This window comes from Motacilla alba, chromosome 8 (assembly GCF_015832195.1).
Source record: "Motacilla alba alba isolate MOTALB_02 chromosome 8, Motacilla_alba_V1.0_pri, whole genome shotgun sequence".
NCBI classification, from domain to species: domain Eukaryota; kingdom Metazoa; phylum Chordata; class Aves; order Passeriformes; family Motacillidae; genus Motacilla; species Motacilla alba.
The window spans coordinates 29023509-29044515 of record NC_052023.1 but is presented as its reverse complement, the minus strand read 5'-3'; the positions used below and the strand labels follow the sequence as shown (position 1 = coordinate 29044515).

Genomic DNA, 21007 nt, shown 5'->3' with positions numbered 1-21007 from the left:
CCTTTCCCTCCTGGCTATTGTCATCTTTAGAGATTAGGGAAATCTTGGCAACAATATTAGGAACATTTTCTCTCCAATGTTTATGTTCTGCCTGCCTGACATTTCAAGCAGTACCATAAACATGATCTTTTCTATTTTGTGGGTGTTGCCAAAGGCCTCCCTTGAGCTTACACTTGGTGATGTTCCTCCTCTGATGCCTGGCTGGATGAGCTCCTGTTTGAGTGCTGTGGTCAGTGAAACCACATTGAATCAAGTGATTATAATGATATTTTGTGAAGTACTGCAGTGTCAGCTGATAAAAACTACAGTTTAGATTTGCTGTGGTGTTGCACCCAGCTGTGAACCAGAGAAGTTACTTTCTGAGCCTGGTTTCTCATGGGAATTGTATTGCTTTCAGGGAGGTTGGGATGCTCTTTGCAGGGGGTGGCAGCTTCTGTAGTTGTGCTGATATTGGAGGTAGGGGAATCTCATCCTTCTAGTGGCTAGTGGGATTCAGCCTTCACTCCTGAATGCTGCACAGCCAATAGGCTGCATCAAACCTCTGAAAAATTACTGAAACATGAACAGGTGTTTAGTGAAACTGAAGAAAAGTGAGTTGAGAACATAGCATTTGTCTTTTAGAGCTTCAAACATTAGAATGGGAGTGCCATGGAATTGTTGTCTTCAGCAGTTGTCTCCAATCCCTGCAGGTTTCTGATCGCCAGACTTACCTGGTGATTTCTCTGGTTCTCTGCCTCATCCTGGGCCTGGTGCTTTTTGTGCAGCGGTGCAGGAGCCCTTCTCAGTTCTGTGAAGATTACCTCTCAAAACTTCCCAAAAGCAATCACTACCCTAGTCCCAAAAGGTAATGTATTTATATTTGAAACTTAATTGTTCTTGCAGCTTTTATTAATATTTCCTAAGTCTGCTGGTACTGGCACATCTGCTTTAATTCTGAGTTTTCTTTCTGCACACTCAGAATTGATAGCAAGGGGCTCTCAATCATAACACTCTCCTAGGAGCATTTTCAAGCTACTCTTGAAAAACATGCCTTGCTAACTTGTAGCAAACACAGTACTGTGTCTGTTAGCCAAGCTTTGTTGGGCACCTCAGCAGACAGTTCTGTCTTTCTGCCAGGAATGATTTTTAATGAGAAAATGTACATGACAAAGTCCTGAGAAAAATGTGTTAAAAAAGCTTTCTGGAATTTCCTAGGTGTTTCTCTTCCTATGATGATATGAATTTGAAAAGAAGAACTTCCCTTCCACTGGTCAGATCCCAGTCTTTTCAGCTAGCTGGTAAAGAAGGTATTATTCGTATCATACATCTGGTCTGTGGTGTTGCTCTTACTGCTACACAATGTGTGTGTGGATCATGTTTGTGTTTTGTAAGATAAGATGGTTTGTGAACAAGTTACCAGATACTCACAGAACTGTGCTGAATTATGCTAAAACCTTAAATGCAGTTTTTGCTACAGACCTATTCTGCTCTGTAGATGGTTTTTTAGGGTTAGGAGCAATCGGTGCAGGCGCTCAGGTCTGCAAAGCTTGAAGCTTGCAGAAAGCAGCTTTTTTTTTCCTCTTGGAAATGCCAGACGTGGGAAGTCTGAGTGTCCTACTTTTCTGATAGCCTATGTTTGAAACTTGGCAGGTATTTAAGATTCAAATTTAGCAACTTCAGTAAGAAAACTTAGACCATTTATCTTGGCTCGGGTATGAGGAATGACCTGATCTTTGCAGTATTCATGGTAGATTTGGGACAACTGAATTTTGATTTCTTAGGCCATGAGTGCCATGCAAAAGCAAGTGTTGCAGATGATAGTAACTAGCAAGTATGCTGCTGACACAGCTCTTCTGGATGCAGTGAACTGGCCTCACAGGTTTGTTCTGTGAACAAAACTCCATTAAAACTCTGGAGTTGGCAGTGTGATGCCATGAACACTAGCTAAGGCCTAGACTATTTTTTTTCAAAACAACGCTTTTCCCAAAGTCTCCCTGCTGGTCTCAGGTCAGTCTGAACATCTCCTCATTGGTGGGTGCACATCTGTGCTGTCAGGGGAGGCTGCACATGACACACCCTTACACTGGGAGCAGTTTGTTTGCCGGGACTTCAGCACTCACTGACTCTTCCTTTCCCCCAAAGCATGTTCTCTGCAGCTCTCCCATGGCCTGTGAGAAGGCCAGGGCTTTTCAGGTGTGTGTCACTGACAGCTGCCATGACAGCACAGGGGAATCTCTCTGCGTGCCGACTTCACTTACAGTGTTTGTGTTGTGCTCCCCTCAACTTACAAAGGGAGAGAGGGAGAACTGTGCCTGCTCAGGGGAATATTTTGTCACGGTGCTGTTTAGTCGGGACTGTGTTGCTGTAGAGCTGGCGGAGTCAGCACTGTTGAGTGACTGTTCTCTCTTGCAGTGGATCCAGAGGATCTGTACATTGTGGAGCCCCTGAAGTTTTCCCCAGAGAAGAAGGTACCGTCTCAGCCTGTGGGGAGGGACTGGTGGGGCTCAGGTGTTGGTGCTGGCAGGTAGTGCATGTCTCAGCTGCTCTCCCTGCTGGTTCCTAGGCGTGGCTTAGTTGCTCTACTTGCCTTCCAGAACCTCACCATTTCTTTTTTTTCACTTGTGGTTTCAGAAAAAGCGTTGCAAGTACAAAAGTGAAAAACCAGAGACTCTTAAGCCAACAACAGAGCCCCTGCACCCGATAGCCAACGGGGAGATCAAAGGAAGGAAGCCCTTCACGAACCAGAGGGACTTCTCTAACATTGGGGACGTTTATCACTCTTCCTACAAGGGCCCTCCCTCGGAAGGGAGCTCCGAGACGTCGTCGCAGTCGGACGAGTCCTATTTTTGTGGCATTTCAGCGTGCACGAGCCTGTGCAACGGGCAGGCCCAAAAGACAAAGACTGAGAAGAGGGCTATCAAGAGAAGACGGTCGAAAGTTTCAGACCAAGGGAAGCTCATAAAAACTCTGATACAGACTAAGTCGGGGTCGATGCCAAGCCTGCATGACATAATCAAAGGAAACAAAGATATAACAGTGGGAACACTCGGTGTCACGACAGTCTCTGGACACATCTAAACCTAGCTGAACTTCTCAAACAGGAGAGTGTTTGTTCGTTTGAGAACAGTCTGTGGTATTCTGTGGGAGGATAGTGGGAGACGAAGAGCTCAACTCATTGGAAAGTATTCAGAAATTTGGTTTCTGCCTTTTTAAATAGATGGGATTGTGTCAATCTTGGCTATAAGCTGCAACTTTACAAGGCTGATAATTTCCTATGAGAACAGCGTGGGGGGGAGGGAGGGAGGGCAGGGTTCATTTTATAAAGGTTTTTTTTCACAGTTCCTGGGGCAGAAATTTTTTGAAACCCAGTTTGTTGGGTGGAATAGGGATAAAAGCCTAATCCTCTTCCTTTAGCTTTGTTCCTATTTCTTGCACCTTCCCATATTTATGTGCCTTTTGTCTATTTATAATGCCACTGGAAGAGGGGAGATACAATTGTTTGTCATTTGATTTATTTTGTAATTTCTCTAGCTTTTTTTGAAGATGCAACACTACAGTGCTGTAAAGGGACATGTTGGCCTTCAGCTGGACTCAGTAATGTGGACTGTATACTGTAAAAATACCAAGAGATGGACTTGCCTGACTAGATTCTTGTTTTGCAAACTCTGTTGAGGAACATCTCTCACCAGGGATGGCAATTGTGTTTACTTGCACCTTCAGTCATAATCGGAGCTTACTCTGATGTGCAGAACCAGTGACGGTGGCTCTTGAGGATTTCCTGTTGCTGATGGAGGCTGAGGAATGCATTTGTCACCTGAATGGCCTGCTGCAGCTCTCTGGAGGAAGTGCATGAGGAGCGCTCACTGCTGTCGTGCTGAAGAATGCGAGGGCGCGTTCTCAGAGCCTGCTCTGGGCGTGTGAGGTTGCCAAGCCTGAGAGCCTGAGCCTTGGGGCTGGTTCACAGCAGGTGTTTCCATAACGTTTGCTTTTGTATTGGCTAACAAATGTGCAGTGTTGGTATGGCTGGTATTTCATACTCAAGTGTTTTTTATTTTGACTGTGACTGTGTACTTGGATACTATAGGATGTGTGTTGCTGAACTGGTGAGTGTGGTTCTGAGTGAGTGGAACAAAAGGTTATTCCTTTTGACAGGTGTTACAGGTTCACGTTGTAGACAATAAGTTAATTTATTGAGCACTTTTAGTGGTACCCTTTTTAACAGATCTGATGCCTTTCCTAGGTATTGTATGTAATGTGACTTATTTAAAGCCTTTGGTTTTTTTGCTGCTTTCTTGTTAGTTTATGAGTACTTTAAAGTGATGTACTTTCAGAGGTGATCTGCACAATTAGCCAGTCAGAGCACATGAACCAGACGTGTTGAACGTGAATTCAGAAGGATGTCAAACCTGGATGAAGAAAATTCATACCACCAGAGTGCAGCATCCAGTGTTGTGGAGCAAGAGTATGTAACTACAGAGCTGTAGTGCCATTAGAAACTGTGAATTTCCAAATAAATCTGAACACTTTGTCTTTCATTTACTGGCATTTTTTTCCTTTTGAGAATGAAACTTGTGGCTTACATTCTTAGAGAAGGACTGGTCTTAAATTTTCAGTCCAGGACTAGCACTTGGGATACTTTGGGCTCTACTAAGGAGTTCATAACCTTGTCAGCCTAGATGTGTTTTTCTATTTCAATAAAGAAAAGTGTAGGGGAGTGGATTCTGAGGGCTGAGTGGTGCTTTGTCTGAAAGGTCAGGAATTGTGGCCCTGTAAAACTGCTGGAGAGGTTTCCAGCAGGTCAGCTCACACCTTGCCCTGGGGGATCCCTGCGTGTGGTGGCTTTCTGTGAGAAGAACTGCGTGAAATGACCTCTTGCTACTCAGAGCTAAGGCTTGTGAAGGATACAAAAGGGCCTGAAAGGAAAGTTAGAGAGTCATTATCTCAAACCAGAGTTTTCAGCTTGAAGTTTGCCCCTTACTGGTCGCTCCCCCTCCGACTTATTTCTGTCAAGCCCAGCAGGACTTGGGCAGCCAAATGCCAAATTCACAGGCTGGCCAGCATCTGCTTGTCAGAGGAGACCTCCCCACCCTGCACTGAGTTTCCACTGGAGTGTCTCAGGACTCTCTGTTTCATCACAGAACTGTGATTTGAAAATATAACTGAATGTGGAGTTTGCTGAGGGAGGAGAGTGTTGGGTGTTTTCTGGGGGGAAGTGTGGGTTTCTTTTCTTTACTCCTTCCTCTTATGTCACTTGTTAGAAGCACGTGTACCTTTATTGCCCAGGCAACCACTGGGCTTTTCAGAAGAATCACCTGAAGCTGGATGTGACTCAGTTCTTAAAACAGCCTTTCTTTGAAAACAGACACTCTGGCTATGAACTAAGGGACTCCCAGCTCTATCCTGAGGCTGCGTGTGGAAATCCCAATCACACATTCAGATTTCCAGTGCAGATGTAAAACCAAATGCATTCTGATCTGATCCCTTAATGCCCTGCTCTCTCTATAGTGGGCCTGACTTAGGTCTGAGGAGTTGGTGCATTTGTGGAAAAATACCAGTGATAAAGCCTGTCCTGTAATAATGAACACATGGGCAGTGTGCCATGGGAATAAAGCATCTGAAGGAACCCACAGGGCCAATTATGGTTTTGCAGACTTGAGAGTGTGTTCTGGTAAGAGACTGGAGATTGAACCACAGCTTCCACCTGCTGCTGCTACCCTGCTTTTAGTTATCTGTAACCACTGCTAAAAAAAATTCTCCTACCATCAGGTTATTATTGCCTAATGTTTTCCTTTCATGTGGTCTCTTGAGTCATTTTTTACTTTCAATTTTATTAATGTCATGCAATCTAGCTTTCAAAATTTGGTTCTTTGGAATAAAGTCTCTAAAATTGGTTATAGACTTTATGTAGGGATAATGGTTTCTAATGCAGAGAGTTTTTACATCTCGAATTCCTGTGTGACAGTCTCATGATATTGCAGGCAAAGGTCGGACAGCTGTTGGTGTAAAACACCCAGAAGCCAAAGTGTGTGCTGGAGTGAGGACGGTGTCCCTCAGTCCTTGGGCAGGTCCTGAGCCCAAGGTCCAAAAGATCTTTAATGTGAGGGTGGATGGGTGCAAGCACGCCTTGTGTAAGGGCATTGCTGTGTTTGCCAAAGGAAGGTGTTTAGGTTCTATACATTAGCTATCAGTGGAAATCAGGCTTTTTTAAAGATGCACACTCTACCAGCTGTGTGGTGATGTAAGCAGTGAACTCAGCTCTAAGGTGGTGTGTGGCTTCTGCTTTTGCCAAGTTACAGCACGAGGTGGAACAGCTTAGCAGGTTTTGCTTAATGAGGTACAAACATGTTCCACTTCATTTGGAACAGAGAAGTGGAGAGCCCTGCCCACGGAGTGCTGCGGGGTGTCTCATCTCCTGGAAACCCTGAGTGTCCAACTGCAGCTGCTGCTGGGCTTTGTGACAGCTCCACAGGAGCCTCTGCCCACAGCTGCAGGGGTCAAAGCTTAGTGCTGAAACTCACTCACCTTGCTCACTTAGCCCTTCTCTAATTTAAGCAGGATGGATTTGGAAGAAGCTTTCAAGGAGGCTCCTGCTGCCTTCCTGCTGTCTGATCGTGACAGGTGTTATAAGTAAGAAGCTTGACCAGGCCAATGTTCAAGCAGCAATCAATTTATTAATTAATATGGTGAAGTATGAGTAAAACAGCGCTGGGTACAGTGGGGGAAGTTTTCCCTCCAGCTGCACACCGATGGTTGAGGCTCACAGGTACTTATAGGGGTGCACACACGCTTTCTCAGCAGTTTCTATTCCCAATTTTCACGTCACAATTCTATACACTATTGTGAGTTAGTTTTTCTCAGGATGTACCCCAGAAAGGAGTATCCCCAGATGGTGGGGTCCGACTTCCGAAAGAAGAAAGAGGCCTCCCAGCTGGTGCGGTCCAGACTCCAGATGTGGGCCCACCTTTTAATTGCAAAGACTATAAATCTCATAGCAGTGATGTCCAGCTTCCCTTGGTCAAAGCTATCAATCCTTGGGTTGATGTTCATCTTCCTTTCTCAAGCTGCTTTTTACTGTCCTGCTAAGGTGTTGAGATAAGCATGTTTCCTTTTTATATATTCTAAAGCTATTGTTTCAAAGCTCCTTACTACAAGCAATATTCTAAAATTATACTTCAAAAGGTGATTATTGCAAAGCTGTGCAATGCTTAGCTACGTGCAGAAAGTTCTTATCAAATAGCAGCATCCTTAAAGCTTTAATTCAGATGCTATAGAGGTTAATTGCAAACAAAGGATAGGTTCAAAGGCCTTCTTCCCTGCTTTACTCCCTCAGTCATTTATTAGAATTTGTCTTCAACTGTCCCATGATCAGTTTCCGCACCTATCACAATCACAAGTACACACGCCTGTATGTCCCTGACACGAAGCACAGCTTTGTATCTCACACAGGGGCTGGGGGCTGCAGCTGGCCCTGACTGTGCTGCTTTCCACTGAGTCACCAGGAGCTCCCACGCAGCAGGGCAGCTTTTGGGAGGCAATGCAGAGGAGCTGAGCTCTGCCCCTTGTGGACCTAGAGATGGAAAGGAAACGTTTGCCACCTTGGGGCCTGTTTTTCTGCCCCGTTAGATGTGGTTGGAGCCTCCGTCCAGCTGCGGTGCCCTCTGTGAGCTCACAGCAAACAACAGTCCCTGTCTGCTGTTTCTCTTTTCCCAGAAAAATAACTGAAAGCAGCAGCTACTGAAGCTTCTGTGAGTTGTATTGACACCGTTACAGTTTGTTTGTCTTGAATGGGCTGAGACTGGCTGCTCCCAAGAAATAAAACTGTCAGGCACTGGCCAGGCTGCTCAGGCCAGCAGAGCCAGCTGGTGTTTGCCAGGGCCGGGGCTGCCTTTGTGCCCAGAGGCTGGGACAGGGCACAGACCCTGCAGAAGGGCTTGGGAATGAGACCCTTGGGAATGTCCTGCCCTCCCTTCAGCTGGGGGGACAGGAACTCAACACCTGCACGTTCTCTTGGTCTTCCTCACAGCTGGCCACAGCACCTTGTTCCGTTTTGTCCTGTGGCGCCATGGAATGACCCTGCTGCTCTGTTCTCAGAATAGCTGCCCTTACCTCACAGCCACTCCACCTCATTTCCCTGCGCTTACCACAGGCACAAAAGAAATGAAAGCAGCAGAGTAGTGTTTTAATTACTCTTCTCTTTCTCTTCTGCCGAGCTCCTTGGGTTCCCTGTCACCTCAGGACAGAGCCCTCTTTTGCTGAATCCAGGGCTGCTGGCTGCTTGTTGGAATCGGGGAAGGAGAGGACAGAGCACCTTGCTCCCTGGAAGAGGGACGTGTTAAACTGTAACGCCAGGTCAGGGCTGGTAACAGAGGACTTTGAAATCTGTTCTTGGGTGTGAATATCTACATGTCCTTGCCATGGCTTATCTGTGCAACAAATGCTCCTAGCAAGGAGAGCAGTTGTTGAGGAAATAAAAAAACAACACCTTTATTTGAGAAACCAAACTGTTAACAAACACGTAATAAAGAAAACAACACGAAGATGTTGGTGCTAGCTGCAAAGGCTGGGCGAGTCCTGGTGCCTTCCACAGCCCTCTGAGGCTTCAGCAGATGGAGGTCCACCCCCTTTGGAGGCAGCTCTCACAAGCATCCATACCCATGTTCAGTCAAAAATCCATCTTTTTATTCAAACTCCTTCAGATTTGGCTCACAACTACTGGCTCCTTGGGAGGCTTTTTATCCTGTGAGATTTAAGAGCTCTCTGGAGCTGGAAATCATCCCTCTCTTCACAGGTTTTCCACACACTGTCCATCCCTCCCTGCCAATCTGCTCTTGAACACACAGATTTGAACCTCCTTTCTGTCCAACAGTTCCTGCAACTTCTTCCAGAGCCTCTCTGGAGTTGAACAAAGCCTTGAAGTGAGTTCCAGGAGTGTCTGTAGCTGCCCAGAGCTGTGTGTGAGCTCTCACGGGAGCCTGTGGGCTTTCCCTGCTGGAAGCTCATGTCCAGCTGAGGAGCCTCTCAGCTTCAGACTTGTTTTCTTTCTAGCACATTGTTTTCTACCCAAAGAGCTTGATCTGCAGTGTTTGTTTCTTGCCTTGTTTTCTTCTGATTCAATTCTCTGTCCTCATGATATTGAATCTGTGTTGCGTTTCTGAATGCGAATGATTCTCAACTTTCTCAGTGGCTCTTGGGTGTAATTCCTGCAGCCCTGTTGGCTTTCAAGAGTTGCTTTTTAACATTTCCACTAGTCATTAGTGTAATAGGAAATATTTGTTAATTGCTTCCAGAGAGACTCTGCCCAAAACACGGTGAGAGCCTCTCCTACACAGAGGTTCACACTTCAGTTTTTGAGTTTCAGGGTTTATTTTCTGTCAAGTATTAGATCTGGATCGTTGTCCAAGTCCTGCTTGCTTTGGGCTGTTTCAGGCAGCTCCCTAAATCCTGCTGATACAAACTCTTAGCTGCTGGCTGATTCTCTGCCATCAACTTCAGCATAATTGTGTGGCTTGTTAATAAGAGCTCCCACCTCTCCTCTGGGGGTGAACTGGGGAATGAGAGTGTTCTGAGCAAATCCTCTTTCGCAGTCTGTGTAATGTTTTTTGCTGTTTGGTAAAGGGGAACAGTTCTCTGCTGAGGGCTATGGAAGGTGTTTCCATTGGAAAATATTCCTTCCTGTTCAAATGACATAACAGGGCTGCTGGAAACAGTGTGCAGACTGGTTCAAGAGGGGGATAGGGGTGTGAAGGCAAATCTGGCACCCCTTTTGTCCTTCTCATGCTCTCTTTTCCTGCCCAGCTGTCCCTGTTAGGTGGCCTCAGCCTTGTCTAAGTTCTGGCTCTAGGCCTTCTAGCAAAATTCACGTGCCTGAGGTGCCTACCTGCAGCAGATTGTCCTGCCATTATTTCAGTAGTCCTGTTCATATCCTATGTCGTTTGAGCACAGGAAGCCAGCAGAACACAGAGCCTGCAGGCACCACTACCTGCTTTTTTTTGGACTAGAGGGTCTCCAGGGGTCCCTTCCACCCCCAGCATGCTGTGGCTCTGTGATCCTGATGTGCTGTGCAGACACAGCCCTGCCTGGCACCATCTCCCAGTCAGTGCCTGTCATCTTGTGGTGTCTGAAGGGGGTGGCAGGAAAATGGAGAGTGACAGCAGGACCAGCAGAGGGAGAGGTCCCTGAAAGCATGTTGTGCACTAAGCATTTTTGATGGTAAAAGAGCCCCAACCTTTGGTTTGCCACCACATGAGGTATTAGCAGGCTCTTGATCTGGGCATCCAAAAAAGAAGGTGCAGCTGAAATGGCTTCATTTGGTTTCCTTGTCTCTCCCTCTCACCCACCCTTTAAAAAAGCATCTTTGTGAAAGTGGGAAGCAGTGGGTGTGGAGTAAGAACACTGGTGACATTTAAGGGAAACTGCTACTCTCTCCTCAGTCCCACCTAAACAAGCTGTTGGCATTAACAGTGTCAGAAAAATGTGGAAGTGGATCCTCTCCAGGCAAAGCCATCATGTGACCCTCTCTTGAAATGGCTGTGGGGGGGTGGGGACCTGTCCTTGGGTGGCTGTTCTGGGACAGAGACAGGGGGACTGAGCCAGGCTAGGCATGACCAAGCTCGACCTTGTTAGAGTTGGATTTTTGTTGCTTTTGTGTCTCTTGAACCCTGAAGTGTGAAGGAAGAGCCAGATGGGGTTGCTGAAACCTGTGCTGTGGATCACTGCTGAAGCAAAGGGTTGGTGAAATATCTTCAAAAAGCAGTGGGGTGTCTGGTGGTGCAAGACTGTCAGCATGTCTGATTTATTGGTGTGGTTGCAGGCAAAGCTGAGTCCTTGCTTCGGAGAAACAAGCGTACAAAGGTTCAAATGTGCCCTTTTCAGATCCCAGTTTTGATGTTCAAGATCAAAGCCTGTGTATTGTGATTGCTTCCTTCAGCCACAGGAGACTAATCTCTGGTTTGCTCTTGTGTTAAGCATTTCCTTATTTTAACACTACCCCGTAGAAATACACACTTCAACACGGGTCTGTAAAGTGAAAGAAAAAGTATTCCTAAAGCCTTGTGTGCACCTGTAAATCTGTGGGGAAACCTCACTGTCCCCCCTCACTGTCGAAATCTGCAGCACATGAGGAATGGAAACTGGGAAATGGAAATGTCCCGGTCTCTCCTCAATAGGATATTGCAGTGAGCTCCCAAAAGTGCTGGTCCTCGCCGCACGGTCTGCACTCTGTGTTATCTTGGAAGGCGGGAGGGCAGCCCCGGAGCCGGCTCTGCCCGGGCAGTTCCGCTGGGGCAGCTCTGCCCAGGCTGCCTTCTGCTCTCCGAGGCTTCAGCCGCGGCAGGAGAGCGGCGTGCTGCGCCCGGGCAGTGCCCCGCGGAGCGCCGGGGAAAGGCAGCGAGGGATGCCCGGCGCACGGGAACGGAGCGATCCCTCGCATCCCACGGGCTCGGTTCCGCATCCCCTGCCGGGAAGGACTCCCGGGCTTCGTCTGTCCCTTGCGGTGCGGGACGCCGGAGGGTTTGTCATTCCTTCTGTTCGACAGCCCTGCCCGCGGTCGGGTGGCGCGGAGGCAGCGGATTTCGGGGAGCGGCTGCGGGTGCGGGACCGCGGAGCCCCGGGCGGCAGCGCAGCCCCCGGAGCGGGGCTGTGGGAGGAGGGTGGGTCCCGGGCCCCGGCGGGCCGGAAGGGGCTTTGCCGCCGATGCTGCGAGGCTCTCGGAGTCGCAGCATCCCTCGCTCGCAGCCGCACGGATGCAGCCGCAGCAGGGCAGAGCCGTCCCCGGGAATCGGGCCGCGCCCGGCCCGGCGGGGCTCGGCTGCCGCAAGGACGAGCCCAGCAGGCAGGTCCGGCCCGTGCCGCTGCCGCCCGTGCAGCAGAACCTGAACTACTACCCGCAGATCTTCTGGCTGGACGGCTGCGCCGAGGCAGGGGCTCCCTGCGCCCCCGCGGCTCCTTTCCCACCGCCCGTCCCCGAGCGGAGCAGAAAGCCTCGGGAAAAAGACCGGGAAAGGAGGAGCGTCGGCTTCCTCGTGATGTTCTTGCTGATCCTGGTGGCCTTCACCGGAGTGGGGCTGAGCATATTTAAGATTTTTCACCTGGAGAAGGAGGTGGATGAACTCAGAGAGGTGAGGTCTGCCTGGCTGGGCGCAGGTCCCGGGGCAAACGGGGAAAAGGAGCCCTTGGAATGGTGGCTGAGATGCTCCCAAGGGCCGCGAGGGTGGCATTTCGGTGCCTGCTGGGACAGAGGAAGGGGGTGCTTGTTCCCCTCAGGGACTGCTCGGTTGGATATCTCTGTGCTCCTGAGAGCTGCCAGCTCTCTCCCTGAATATTTCTGAGCGCTTCGCAGCTCCCCATGGAGCTAAATCCCCAGATTTAACACGGTCAAAGGCTGCTCACGCTCTAAGCCAATGTCCCTCTTCTCTCTTGCCAGTCTGCCAGCGCTGAGCACATCCCTCCAGCCTCTCAGAAACTCACAGGTGAGTCCGTGCCTGCAGGAGGAGCCCCGTGAAATTGAAACTTTCCGCAAGAATCTGCCAATTTTCCCAGATTTCATTTAGGGAAAAAAAAAAAAAAAGTTTCAATTTGGGTAGAACAATTTAAAAGCTGCAGTTTGAACTTCCAAGCTATGGCTTTTCTTTTGCATTCCATGTTAATGTTATAAGTGAGGATATCCTTTTCAAAAATGGCCAAGTCAGAAAGAAATTTTCAGTCCTCTTGACAGTTTTTTTCTAACTCTGAAAAGTTTTATTCCCCCCTCACCCTGAGAATTTTATTAATTAGAAAATTTATTTTCAAATTTGTTCTGATACTGAATTTAAAAAAAGAAAATTAAATAGCAAAATTCTTGGGAAAGGGTTCTCATCAACTCCTACACGATTAAATTTTCCCCTTTAGGGGAAGGGGTGCTCTCATTTGACCTGGATGCTCAGTGCTCTGACCACGGGCTTCTTTAGCAGAAGCTGAACATAAATAATAAACCTGAATTTCTTGAGGGGGATGGATAAAGAAATAGAAACAGGGAAAGGGTGTAAAGGAGAAGGGGGAGCGGTGAGGAAAATTTAATTGGCTCGAGAAAAGAAAAGGCTGAGTCTGAAATTAGAGAAGATGAAGTAGATGTTGAGGAAAAGTGAAGGGATGGAGTGGACGGGCTCCAAATACCAAGTCACTGGAATGGGCCCATCTCTCCCGAGGGAAATCAGCCCTGTAGGGCAGGCAGAGCTTTCCCAGCTGTGCTGTCCCTTCCTTTGGACAGCTCCACTTCCTGCCTGCCCAGTGGGATGGGTGGTTTGCAGGGTCTCAGGTGTCCCCCTGCTCTCTGGGCTGACTTCTCCATGGAGCTCACGGCCAATGTCTTCCCTCTCTTTGTGCAGGGCAGAGGAAGGAGGTGAGGAGGGCAGCCCATGTAACAGGTACGTGCTGGGGGAGCAGGGCTGGCACCTGGGGTGGGGCAGAGGGTGCCGTGGCAGCTGGAACGGGATCAGAGGGTGCCATGGCTCCTGGAATGGGATCAGAGGGTGCCATGGCTCCTGGAATGGGATCAGGGCATGCCATGGCTCCTGGAATGGGATCGGGGGGTGCCATGGCAGCTAGAATGGGATCAGAGGGTGCCATGGCTCCTGGAATGGGATCAGGGCGTGCCATGGCAGCTGGAATGGGGTCAGAGGGTGCCATGGCTCCTGGAATGGGATCAGAGGGTGCCATGGCTCCTGGAACAATTTCAGGGTGTGCCATGGCAGCTGGGATGGGGTCAGAGGGTGCCATGGCTGGAGTTAAGAGGAGCCCACCCCACACAGGCTTTGCTGTCCTCCTCGGGTGACACGTCTGCTCTGATGGTGGAAATTTGCTCCACAGACAAAACCCTCCCCCTCACTTGTGCTTCTCAGTGAGGCCTGGCTCTGGTTTTTGGGGTGTGCAGGGCAGGAGTGGCACGGGGGCTGGCACTGGCGAGGGGTGAGGCCCAGGAGGACTTTCCATGCTGCAGACAAGGCTTGGAGAACGGCTGCCTCGTGATGTGGGGCGTGACCTGAGCCAAACCCACCCAACCAAACGCACTTCCCACCCTTTTCTTTGGTCTTGTTTTGGCTTCCAGGCAACCCAGCCCAGAGGGACCTGCCTCTGGAGTGGGAGCCCATCTCTGGCCATGCCTACACCAGTGGCATCCAGTACCAGGAGCGGGGGCTGCTGGTCAGCGAGCCGGGGCTGTACTTCGTGTACTCCAAGGTGCTGTTCCGCGGCAGCGCCTGCGACAGCCAGCTCCTGTCCCACGTGGTGTACAAGAGGAACCCGGCCTCCCCGGGCAGCCTCGTGCTCATGGAGGACAGAGTCAGCAACTTCTGCACGGGCCAGAGGATGTGGGCCCGCAGCAGCTACCTGGGGGCTCTCTTCAGGCTCAGGAAGATGGACAGCTTGCACGTCAACGTCTCCAAAATCGCCCTGGTTAACTTTGAGGAGTCCAAGACTTTCTTTGGTTTGTTTAAGCTTTGAAACGGAGTGTGGCTGGAGCCCCTTCACACACACACCCACACGGATGTGTGAGGGCTGAGAGCTGCCTGGACACCACAAAACCCACCCAGAAACCATGTTTGGGCTTCAGCGTGAGGGGATCCAAGCAATGGGAAAGGCCTGAAAGCACCAGGGCTGTGCTGCATCAGCCTGAACCGGATTGCCCACGTTCTCCTGACAAAAACCCCAACAAACTCAGAATGTGGCGTGCTGAAGACCCTGCTGGAACTCACGACTTGCTGCCTGAGAAGATGGTGGGACCTGCTGCTCCCCGTGGTGTCACAGCCCTGGCGGGGACAGCTGGGGGTGTTAAGGAGGTATCACCCCCCCCAGACAGGGTGTGGGGATGAGCAGCTGCTCCCCCTGAGCCATGGCTGGCACTGCCCAGCACTGGGACTGCCGTACCACAGGCACCTCCTGCTAGCTGGGCTGGGATAGGTGCTGCGTGCATTTTGTGTTAAGCTACGGACAGTTCCCATCCCAGGAAATGCTCCCCGACCTCTTTATTTAACTCATCCCAAGTGCCTTGCAAGGAAGATGGCGGGAGCAGCAGTGCCCTGAGGGGTGTCCCAGAAGTGGCAGTGTGACCACACCATGGTGCTGGGGATGGTGGGGTGGCCGTGGGCTCTGCTGGTGCAATCTAAAGCAACCCAGCACTGCAGGGCACTGGGGCTTGAGGTGAAAGCAGCATCTCGAGCCCCCCTCCTGCCCCTTCAGCCCCTGAGGGCTCTCCGTGGAGGCTCTGCCTCCCCTTTCCTGATGCAGCTGGTGACACGCTGGACGCCTGTCAATTGCGTGGCCTTGGCTGGACCCCTTGCCATGAGATGTTCTCTCCTGAGAAAAACACAGATGGTAAATATATATTTTTCTAGTGAGTGGTGCTGTCCTCTCCTCATTTGGGGCAACGGGCTGGGCCATGGCCAAAGCACTGCAAGGCCTCTGTGATCAGGGGCGCCTCATTCCTTCTCTAGCAGCATGGCAGAAATCTGGGAGCCTCATCCCTCTTTGCTGCCTGCTTGGCACTGCACAGGGCCCTTTCCGTGGGGCTTTGGAGCTCCAGCACGGAAACATGAGGATCTGGGGCCTGGGAAGGTGTGGTGTGGCAGCACAGAGCAGGCAGCCCAAGCCCATCAGGAAGGGGCTGATCTCAAACCTGATCTCTAACCAGGCTAGAGCTGGAGAGGAGCCAGGCACTGGTGGCTGAGCAGAAGTGCTGCTGTCTGTCCCCAAAGGCTCCATCTGAGTGACCTCTGGCCCCAGAAGCACTTCTCACAGAGTGGTCTGCAGGGCAAAGAAACAAAGTGGTGCAAAAAAAAAACCCACCCAAATCCTATTTGTTCATCCTGGTGTCAGCTCCACGGGGCTCTAACCCTGGGGCTGTCACTGCCACTGCCACCAGGCAGGACACACGGGCTGCAGCTGGTCCAGCATCACCTCTGCCCGTGCTCCTGCCCTCCTGCAGCTCTGCTGCTGCTCTCAGTGAGTGTGGCTCCTCAGCAGCCTGCAGCATTTGTTTCCTTTGCCAGGGTGCTGCTCTCAGCTCGGTGTGGTTTGTGTCATCTGCTTCAGGGAAGTTTATTTCTTCGAAACTTCTCGGTGGTCTGGCTACTGCTGTGGCCAGTGGGAGGGGAAAGCTGCAGCCCTGCTCGCTGTGCTGATGTTTCCAGTGCATTTCTCAGGGTGGAAAGAATCTCAAAAGGATGAAGTTCAGGCGTCTTCTGGCTTGACATTTTCTCTGCACGTATCAGAGGGTGAAACTGCGCAGCACAGGGATGGAGCTGCTGCATCCTGACCTTCCCAGGAAAGGCTGGAAATGGCTGTTCTCTTCTGATTGCTCTTTGGGCTGGGCTGCTCTCCTGGTGATGGGACATCCAAGTGAGGAGTGAGCTCTCTGTACAGCTGTCTCTGCAGCCAAACCAGCCGAGCACATCAGGTGCTTCCCTTTTTACTGGGGAGCAGCCTGAAGAGAGGCAGGGCATTTTGGGCCCACAGGAAACCTGCCCTGTGGCTCCTCTGCCTGCTGGCACGGGGTTGGAAGGGCTGGAAGGATCCCAAAGCCTCTCTAGGTCACCCCACAGTAACCCTGCAGGCTGTGGCTACAGTCAGCTCTGGGGCAGGACGAGCTTTGGCCCTTGTGAGGGGATGAGATCTGTCCTTAGCTGAAATGCCAAGGGCACCCCAGAGCTGCAGCTATCAGAGGCAGGGGCACAGTGGGGTGGGCAGAGTTGTTGCAAACAGTTCTGGGCCTCCTGAGGAGGGCAGAGCGGGTGCAGGACCAAGCTGGGGCTCCCAGGCTTGCTCCTGGGTCAGGACACAGCTGCCAGCGGGACGTGGGACGTGGTCCTGCTCTGTGATCCCTCCCTCAAACATCCCTGGAGTGCCCAGAGCAAAGCCATGCTGAGCTCCTGGGCTCTGCCTGCAGACTGGGAGTGAGCTCATGGCAGGATTGGACCTTCTCAATTCATAGGCTGCTTGTGCCACACCGACTTTATTAAACTCATCAGCTGACCTAGCAAATTAGCTGCTCATTTAAAGACACTTTTGCTAATTGTTACCATTAAATACTCAAAGAGTGTTTAATGCTGACATCAGGCTCTCTCAGGCTGAGAGAGTTGGGGTTATTCAGCCCGGAGAAGTTTCCAGGGAGACCTCAGAGCCCCTTCCAGTGCCTCAAGAGCTCCCAGAGAGCTGGGAAGGGACTTGTGACAAGAGCATGGAGTGACAGGAAAAAGAGGGAAGGGCTTTAAGCTGAAAGGGTGCAGGTTTACACTGGACACTGGGAAGAAATCCTTCCCTACGAGGGTGATGAGGCCCTGGCAGTGCCCAGAGAAGCTGTGGGTGCCCCATCCCTGGAAGGGCTCGAGGCCTGGTGGGATGGGGCGTTGAGCAAGCTGGCCTAGCAGGAGGGGTCCCTGCCATAACCTGGGGGTGTTGGAGCCATCTTTAGGCCAAATCATTCTGTGATTTTTAGTAGCTCTTGGGCTGTACTTAAAATTTTTAAAATAAAAATAAATTATTGAAATTTAATTGGAACCTACCAAGTATTTTGTTCTCTCCCCAGCGAGGGAAGGGTCTGTGCATGAGAAAGGCAATCCCAGGTGCACCAGCAGGACGGAGCACTGGGGCGTTTGGGTTCTCTTGGCCCTGCAGGCTGTGGTTGCAGTGCTCTGAGCTGACATCCTCTCTCCTGATGGAGCAGCCTGGGTCAGGTGTGGAGGTGCCTCAGGGGTTTCAGCACCATTTACAGGCTCCAGAGACCCCACTCTGCAGAGAACGTGGCTGACAAGAAGTGAGGAGCCCAGATCATGTCCTGAACAGAGTTCTCTGCTCTGCTCCCTCCACCTGGCACACAGCCAGCTCCTGTGAGCAGCTGTTTGGATGTGCAGCTGCCCAGATGGGGCTCTGCATGGCAAATATTTGTTCTGTTTGCTCAGCAGAGAGCTGCTCAGCAGAGATTTGGCCTCTCTTGGGGCTGATGTGCGTTAGATGCTGTATCCTATTTACCTGAGACCAGGTTCCAGTGCCTTGCAAACCTTGTGTAGGCTCAGGACGGGCTGTAACTAAGGGGTTACATTGCAGACTTCTTTTTGAAATCTCTTTTTACCTCCCTTTTTTTTCCCCTGAGGCCAGCCTTGGGCTCTCTGAGTTTCTGTTACAATGTCCTGTGTGGGGTCACTTCTTTCAGCCCAAGGAGCTGCACAGACTCTGGCACATTTTTACCAGGTTGGGAAGGAGTTTGTCTGGTGGTTAGAGACAGGAGAAAGAGGGGTAGATTTAGATACTGCTTTTATTCTCCTAGTGCTCTGACACATGGGGGTATTACATCACGGTTACAGAAGTGGAATTTTAGGCATGACTAAGTGGCTGAGGTTCAACGCAGCAGAGAGGAGGAGATGAGTAAAGACAGAGTAATTTTGCTGCAAGGTGAGGCAAGTTGCATGTGAATTTCTGGTTGATTTTAATGACTAAAAAGAAAAGGAAATGAGGAAGAAGAAAAGCTTGACAGCTTGTTGCTGATTGATCTCTCAGGGTAATGAGGAGAGCCAGGTGCTCTGTTCCTGCACATGGCCTGTCCCAGCAGCTGTGGGAACAGGCACAAAGGCTCTCTGCTCTGGGGACTCCCAGGTTTGATTGGAAATGAGCTGCTCATTCCTCTGAGGAGCAAAGAGACTCAAAGCTGCAGGTGGAATTTCAAATCACAACACGCTTTCCTCTCCCTCAGCTGCCTCCCCATTCCTCAGCACAGGATGTGAGAGAATCACCTTCTCTCCCCCCTTACAAACCCCCACAGGTATTATATTATATAAACCACCACAGATATTATATTTTAACTGTTCCTCTCTCTTCTTCCCACATTCCACAACCAGTTTCCTTCAACAACAGTTGAAAAAGTCTCCCTGTCCAGATTTCTTTTGTTGTTGGGGATTCCTCTGGTTCCCCTTGGTCAGGTCATCCCTGGGGACTGAAAGCCAGCTGGTCACCCAATTCCCTGGGGAATTCACCGAGGACAGCTGCCCTGGCAGGGGAGTAGCTGCCTGCTGGGCCACCTGAATGGCTACCAGGACTGGAGTGCGTGTTCTCCTCAGCTCTGTGCTGGGCACACGCATTTCCCCTGGTGTTCCTGGTGGTTCTCTCTCCTCCCTACTGTGAGGCTTATGTCAACACAGAGGCAAAATATGTCAGAGAAAAAGGCAGCAGAGAGGAACATTTGTGCTTGCTAATAAGATTTCTGCATGAAGAAGAGATTTAAATCATCCAAGATTTAACTTTCATTACAGCCCTGAAGGAGAAATCCAAAGCACGGCAGATCAAGAATGCACAAAAGAGAATGCCATTTCCTCAGGTTCCCTGCTTGGTACCAGCAGTGAAGGAGCAGGAGGATTTCAGCACATTCAGCAGTTAAACCCCATTGCTGCACTTGGTTTGAGCCAGGGTGCCTTGGCTGACTGTTCTTTTTTCCTTGAGCAGCAGAAAAAAATTATAATTTTGCTTGAAATTCCCCCCTCACATCCTGTGCAGACCCTGCTTGCTCTGCTGGGGGAGGTGACTCAGATAAGGCTCAGATGGAAAGAAGGGGATTGTAATTCCCTAATCCAGTTTGAGCCATCCTGAGGTCCTGTCTCCCTGCCCTTGAAGAGTTTATTTTGTCATCACATGCATTTTATTCTGCACAGGGGGTGTTAGTGACAGGACAGGCTGAGATCCCTCGGCCTGTTGATGCATCCATGTCTCCAGAGCCCTCCAAGGCACAGATGAAACGTTCCAGAGCTGAGGGGCTGCAGTGCCACAGGAAAAGTGCCAGGGCTGTGCACAGGATCCCTGCAAGGAGCAGAGCAGCACCTGCACAGGTTCCTGCTGCCATCAGACTCTTTGCTGTGGGCTGCTGGTGGCCATAGCTGGCACTGGGAGCTTCTGCCAATGCCAAGTTTTTATCTTCTTTGTTGCCAGGGTTGAAATTAAATGTGTGAGATGATATTTGTGGTTGGGACTCTGGTGTTTATTAGTTCTTCTCTCTGTTACAGTCTCACAAACCCTGAGCTCTACAGCACTTCACTCTAACAAACTGAAAATGGAGCCATGTGTCTCTCTCTACAAGGGCTTTTAAGGACAAACTGTCCAATTAAGAAATGAAACCTGAATTATTTTCACTTTTAACCCAATAACCAACCACCCGTGGCCCACAGTGGGGACGTTTTTACCCAATTACACAAAACTACCCAAACCCATGCACAAGAAGGTGAAGAAGAAGGTGAAGAAGAAGGACCAGCCTCTACCCTAAACATCCATCTTGTTTCATAGATATCACTATATTCTAAAACCTTCAGCTCTAAGTTTTCCACCCTGTGATATTACACACTTCTATGCAAACTCCACACCCACAATCCCAGTTCCATCATTCCATTTTGGAAGCCTTCTCCACGGCCTCAGGTCAATGCAGTGTTCTCTTGGGGGTCAGTGCCTGGCAGCACAGAAAATCTAAAATTATCAGTGACCAGGGCTCCAGCATGCCTCCAAGTGCTGATTCCTCTCTCCTGCAGGACACTACCTGAAAGTCCTGACCAGCATTTCAGCCAAAATTGTTGCACTCACTGCCATCCTTTATCTCCCTGCAGACAGGAGTCAGCAAAACCCCAGCCCTGGTGCTTGAAGGAAGCTGGAGGATGCCCTGAGGGGACAAAGCAACAGAACTTGGGGACGTGGTGGCAGCCACCAAGGCTGCCATGCTCAGGAGTGCTGCTGGGGGTGTTGGGGCTGAAGGCAGAGTTGCCAGCAGCCATACAACCACTGAACTCTTTGAAAAAAACCCAAACCCTAAAACTGGCACTTGGCAGCAGCGCTTTGGTCTCAGCTGCCTGCCTGGGAGCCCTGGGATTGCAGGCAGGGAGGAGAAGCTGCCTGGGAGCCCTGGGATTGCAGGCACTGAGGAGAAGCTGCCTGGGAGCCCTGGGATTGCAGGCAGGGAGGAGAAGCTGCCTGGGAGCCCTGGGATTGCAGGCAGGGAGGAGAAGCTGCCTGGGAGCCCTGGGATTGCAGG

At 50.4% G+C, this 21007-nt stretch overlaps 2 protein-coding genes across 6 annotated transcripts in view; both read left to right on the top strand.

The window, feature by feature from the left end:
- SUCO (SUN domain containing ossification factor) overlaps positions 1-4514 on the top strand; it is a 39018-nt gene extending 34504 nt beyond the window's left edge. For 3 of the 5 annotated variants that reach the window (XM_038144377.1, XM_038144375.1, XM_038144380.1), the window contains 4 exons: positions 690-844; positions 1195-1286; positions 2392-2447; positions 2611-4514. In XM_038144377.1, coding sequence (XP_038000305.1) covers positions 690-844; positions 1195-1286; positions 2392-2447; positions 2611-3057 — 750 coding nt within the window. In that variant the 3' untranslated portion in view covers positions 3058-4514. Of the gene's footprint in view, positions 1-689; positions 845-1194; positions 1287-2391; positions 2504-2610 lie in introns of all 5 variants that reach the window. The other 2 variants (XM_038144376.1, XM_038144379.1) reach the window with 2 other exon arrangements.
- A 7135-nt stretch (positions 4515-11649) lies between these two features.
- On the top strand, positions 11650-16730 carry FASLG (Fas ligand). Its single transcript, XM_038144416.1, has 4 exons — positions 11650-12095; positions 12401-12446; positions 13341-13379; positions 14060-16730. The coding sequence occupies exons 1-4, from the start codon at positions 11721-11723 to the stop codon at positions 14452-14454; spliced, it is 855 nt and encodes a 284-aa protein (XP_038000344.1). The 5' UTR covers positions 11650-11720; the 3' UTR covers positions 14455-16730.
- The last annotated feature ends 4277 nt before the right edge of the window (positions 16731-21007 follow it).

Excerpts from the sequence above, each read along its gene's own strand:
- FASLG (XM_038144416.1), top strand. The coding sequence starts at position 11,721 with ATGCAGCCGCAGCAGGGCAGAGCCGTCCCCGGGAATCGGGCCGCGCCC. Across the intron at positions 12,447-13,340 it reads AGCCTCTCAGAAACTCACAG|GGCAGAGGAAGGAGGTGAGG; the intron begins GTGAGTCCGTGC and ends CTCTTTGTGCAG. Across the intron at positions 13,380-14,059 it reads GAGGGCAGCCCATGTAACAG|GCAACCCAGCCCAGAGGGAC; the intron begins GTACGTGCTGGG and ends TTTGGCTTCCAG.